Consider the following 5,514-nt stretch of genomic DNA (forward strand, 5'->3'; position numbering starts at 1 on the left):
AATGACAGTTATTTCAAGAAATCTGGTGTTGTAGCCTAACCCAGGCAAAATGCTCCAGGTGAAACAAAGAAAATTCTAGGGAGGAAAGCACTTGTGTTTTAAAGAGAAAACAATACTGTTGGTTAATGTCTGAGAGTCCAAAAGCCATTGCTTGATATAAAGGGTTCCCCTTGCAGACCTGTGGGGGGCTGCTTCTATTATCAGCCCCTGTTTGGGACGCCAGTCCAGCTGTACCTGTAGAGGGTGAACCTTGCCAGACCTGGCCCGCTCTGCTCCTGGTTGCCCTCATCCTCCACCTCACATACAATGGACCAAGTCCGAATGTCCAGTGACCAGCCTGGTCTCCCTGGGACCACAGATGGTCCCAGGTGGCCAAAGGACCGTCACAGAGAGCAGTGCCTGCCTTGGCACCCACACCAACACCAGCAGTGCTCACGTAGACATGACCACATTCCTCTTCGATGGCTGGTCAGGACAGGACATGATCCTCGCCCGCTTGGTTCACAGTCACTCTTGTGTCCATGGGTCCCTCGAACCCTGGAGCAGACCAGAAGCCTGTCCAGATCCATGCCCAGATCCTGGGCCCTGTTTGTCCACTCTCCAGATCCAGCCTTGGGTCTTTCTGGCTTCTGGTCTCCTCCCATGCATCAGTTAGTCCAGCTTGTTGTTTGTCACCAAATCCCACGTGTGTACCCCTGTACACAGACAGTAAGGTCACTCAGAAAAGAGCCAGAAGTGAGTTTAATGAGCAGACAGGACAGGCTGTGGTGATCAGGTGCGTGGCCTGGAGAGTGCATTGACCAGCAACTTGTTTACACTCCATCAGCCCCTTTACCAGTCCCACTCCATTTTCCCATGCTGGTTCCTTCCCAATCTACCCGGATCCTTCCCTTCCCTCCCCTTTGGTCCTTCTCCTAAACATCCCATAATACATTTTGCACATTCCGACAAGTCCCTTAAATCATCCCATATAAAGTTTTACACAAGCCCCATCGAATATCCAGCACTAAGTCTGCTCTTTCACAGGGGACCCTGATGACAGGATCCCGTCTTTTGCCTCTGTTTATTTGTTGAAGAGCCATTAACCAGATATCCTTACAAACCATGGTACTTACATTGCAGGTATCTACGTACCCTTTACCTTCCATATACCTTTTACCTTCCTTATGTCCTTACTTGTCACATATCCTTACATCGGCAGAAGTTTGGCATGTTCTCCTCTCCTGGCTGGTCTTCTTGGGGGTTGAACCTTGCATAAGACAGTTGGCAGTGACCACCATATTGGCTTTACTGGAAAATGGCAACCCTGGACTTGCGGACCCCTTTGGCAGAGCACGCTGAGTATCCATCTCCAGATCATTTTAGTTTTTATGCTGTAAATGATAGAATTCAGGATGGGTGGGGCAAGGAAATGGATGTTGGCTGTGAAAGCATAGGCCTGGGGGGACACATGTTTGCCAAACTGGTGCATCATGGACAGGCAGATCATGGGGATAAAGAAGAGGAGGACAGCACAGATATGTGAGATGCAGGTGTTGAGGGCTTTCATAGAATCATAGAATCATTAAGGTTGGAAGAGACGTCTAAGATCATCGAGTCCAACCGTCAACCCAACACCACCATGCCTACTAAACCATGTCCCTCAGCGCCTCATCTACACGTCTTTTAAACACCTCCAGGGATGGGGACTCCACCACTTCCCTGGGCAGCCCCTTCCAATGTTTAACCACTCTTTCAGTAAAGAAATGTTTCCTCATGTCCAATCTAAACCTCCCCTGGCGCAACTTGAGGCCATTTCCTCTCGTCCTGTCGCTTGTTCCTTGGGAGAAGAGACCGACCCCCCCCTCGCTACAGCCTCCTTTCAGGTGGTTGTAGAGAGCCATGAGGTCTCCCCTCAGCCTCCTTTTCTCCAGGCTAAACAACCCCAGCTCCCTCAGCCGCTCCTCAGCAGACTTGTTCTCCAGACCCCTCACCAGCCTTGTTGCCCTTCTCTGGACACGCTCCAGCCCCTCGACGTCCTTCTTGGAGTGAGGGGCCCAAAACTGAACACAGTATTCGAGGTGCGGCCTCACCAGTGCTCCCTCCAAGTTGCAATGTTCAGGATGGTCTTAAGGATGAGAAGATAGGACAGGAGGACAAAGAGCAAGTCCAAATCTAGTGTGGAGAGTAGCACAAAAAGGCCATAGGTATTGTTAATCCTCATATCTGAGCCTGCATGTTTGATGATGTCTGGATGCAAACAGCAGGGATGGGAGAGCTTGCTGACCCTGGTGAAACACAGCCGGGTCAGCAGGATTGGGAGTGGGAACTGGACAAGGGCGGTCCTCATGATGATTGCCACACATATCTTGATGGTCACTGAGTTGGTGAGGATGGAGGAATATCATAGGGGGTGGCAGATGGCCACGTAGCGATCGAACGCCATCGCCAGAATGACAGCAGATTCAATATCCGTGAAGGAGTGAATGAAGAACATTTGGGCAAGGCAGGTGCCAAAGCTGATCTCTCTGCCTTCCAGCCACAGCATCTTCAGCATGGTTGGGAACATGGAAGTGAACAAGCCCAGGTCGGCCCCAGCTAGCATAGCAAGGAGTAGGTACATGGGTGTGTCGAGGCTCCGCTCTGCCCTAATGATGGAAAGGATAGTCAAGTTCCCCAGCAGTGCCAGGAGGTACATAGAGCAGAGAGGCACAGCAGACCACGTCTGAGTGGTTTCCCATGCTGGAAAGCCAGCCAAAAAGAATGATAGGGTCCTGGTCTGGCTGCTGTTGGTCCTGGGCGGGATGAAACAAGGATGCTCCGTCTCATTCCTGAATAGCTGCCCTGGAACGAAGGCCAGCAGGATCACAAGCCACACACAAGCAGTAAGAAATAGGGATAGTCCAGGAGCCCTTCAGTCTGAAGCCTTGGATCAGAGGCATCACCATGACCAGCAAAGCTGTGCTACAGCAAAGCTTACCTGGAGCTGTACTGGAACAGTCTGAGTGTGCTCACCTCCCCCTGTATGCACACTCTGACACAGAAACCATGCACAGACAGAAAACGTGTATGTGTTGCATGCCCAATGTACACAGGGTCTAGCGCTGGCTGCCTGGTATAGCAGGAGAATGAACAATTTTTTAAAAAAAAGTGTCCATCAGGGCTTGTGTAAATGCAAATTGAGAGAGGGAATTGACATTGCAATTAGAGAGGGCTGATCTTGAATTTTGGGCTTTGCTGGGAATCTCTGGTGAAAGAAGAGGCGCTGATAATGGATCAGATACTGTCTGCCTATGGAAATATAGCACCTTTCTTAGGAATGGAGACGGGTAGAGCCTGGCCCTTTTAGACCGACAAAACACAGGCCATCTACAAACACACGGAGGGAAAAAGTTCTACTTAAGCTGAAGGATAGTAATTACTCACAAAGCAACATGTGTAAATTATACACAGATAAAGGTAAGCTGCAAATTACAAGGACATCGTATCAAAGCAGGAGGTCCCTGGACATCCTCCCACTAGAAATACAGGGAGGAGATGGATCTGCTTTTACAGAAAGTTTTCTTTCTGTAAACTCATGCTATCTCATGCTGCCAGGAAGGATGGGGACAGGATTCAAGGACTGTAATCTCTAGAGTCCTTTCCCCACGGTACTTGCAGGCTTCACTGCATGCCTAACTTTGGTCCTCACGCCTGTCTTTGAAGGACCATCTACCACAGGGTATCCACCTGTAAGTCTAGAAAAGTATTTGAAACAACTTAAATAACTGTAAAACCATTACATTTAAAAAAATCTAGATCTATCTATCCATTCAGAAAGTTGCAGAAATATTGCCGTTCTTTCCTCTAATTCATAAGGCTTCTATTCCACAGCACTTCTCTGCCCTTCCCTGTCTCAGTGTACATGTTTCTGGCCCAATAACTGCAAAGACAGAACAAGTTCCATGGATTGACCTGGGCTTGCACAAAGCTGCAGATTTTAAGGTGTGGGAGTTTTCTTTAGTCCCCAACAGAAGCTTATCAAAGATCATCCCCCGCATTACATGGAGGGGAAGGAGGAGGACTTACTGGAGAAAGTTATCTTCAGACACAAACATCTGACATTGGTTAAAGCATCCATAATTCCCAGTTCAGTCTCCACCCTGAGAGTACAGGATCTGTCAGAGGTCATTTTTAATTAAAAAATTAATTGCCCTAAATTTCTGGTATGCCTGATCTCTTCCTCCAGAGGTCTGACAGTGCTTTACACACACTGTGCTAGATGGATGCTGCATCAGTTGTGTGCATGAAGACCTGGGGAACGTCCCTGTCTCATCCACATTTTATGCAACAAAACAGCACGCTCCCACTGCAGCATGCACCGGAGCAAGGGAGCACCATGATTTTAAGCAGGCAGAGCTTGCTGGGACTGTGCTGGCAGGAGGGAAGAGGAGACTCCTACTCCCCCTCAGCAGCCAGGGTGCCTTTTCAGCACCTCAGCAGAAACAAGACCCTCCCGAATTTGAGATCGGGTGCATCCGATCTCACACGTCACAGCCTGTCAGGAAGAGCCTAAGCACAAGAGAAAGGTGAATCCTTTAGGTTGCTTTTCTAAGTGATGACTCATTTTAACTCCTACAGTTTGATGTACTCCAAAAAATTACAAATTCCACAGATGTACCCCAGGATTTCACTGAGACTGGGTGTCCTCACAAAGCTGTGAGTGGAAAAGGGGCTGCACCCTGCTTTAGCATAAACAGTGGTTCTCTGAATGGATGCAGGGCTGCCTATTCCCTTTGCAGGCAGTGAAACATGAGAGTCTGGGGTCTCCGAGAGCTCTCCCATCTCCGTGCCAGCCCTCTGGAAAGGGGACAGAGCACAGCTCCTTGGAGCAACACCCACCTTGGGCAGCTGAAATGAGCTGGCCCATAGGAGGGTGACAGGGGTGTTTGCAGGTGCAGGCATCATGGACCCTGTCCACATCTGGGAGGAGTCAGGACCCAGATGAGCCCTCGTCAGTGGCACAATGCAATCTTCCACGACAGAGCGAAGAGCCCACTCACCTGCCTTGCTCACAACCACCCTGAGCTTCCCACCAGCTCCGCTGCAAGGAAGCAGCCTGCTCCTGACCATCAGGGCCCACAGCAGCAGAGGATTTATAGAGGACCCTGAGCAACCCCCCTGTGGGAGAGGGCTGGCCTGGGAGCATGAGGGGTTTTGGTTTCTCAGCGCTCAGAGAAGATGCATTAACTCCCACAGCACCAGGTCCACCCTGGCATGCAATGCAGCTCTGCACTGCGCCATCGGTCCCTGCTGATGGCAGCACGGGATGCACCCTGGAGACACCTTCCAGAGATGCGCTCCTCCTCCCGGCCTCCCCCTCCCCGGAGAGTCAGGCCAGGCGTGGTATGGGTAGAGGAGCTCCTGCTCTGTGGCAGGGTGATGGATAGATGAGTCCTCAAGGTTTTTCCCAGCCCCACTTCAGTTCTGTGGATGTGGAAGGAAACCCTGCAACAGGTCCCTGGTCTCTGGAGCAGACCAGAGCTATGTGGCCTT

At 50.4% G+C, this 5,514-nt stretch overlaps 1 protein-coding gene across 1 annotated transcript; it reads right to left on the reverse strand.

The window, feature by feature from the left end:
• Positions 1-469: 469 nt before the first annotated feature.
• Positions 470-5,091, reverse strand: LOC103925524 (olfactory receptor 51L1-like). Its single transcript, XM_009334254.1, is given in 6 exon segments — positions 470-537; positions 1,194-1,249; positions 1,317-1,548; positions 2,074-2,721; positions 4,861-4,941; positions 5,022-5,091. Coding segments are annotated over 6 exon segments (1,155 nt in total).
• Between the last annotated feature and the right edge of the window lie 423 nt (positions 5,092-5,514).

Source organism: Pygoscelis adeliae, unplaced genomic scaffold (genome assembly GCF_000699105.1).
Source record: "Pygoscelis adeliae isolate BGI_AS28 unplaced genomic scaffold, ASM69910v1 Scaffold351, whole genome shotgun sequence".
In the NCBI taxonomy this organism is placed as follows: Eukaryota; Metazoa; Chordata; class Aves; order Sphenisciformes; family Spheniscidae; genus Pygoscelis; species Pygoscelis adeliae.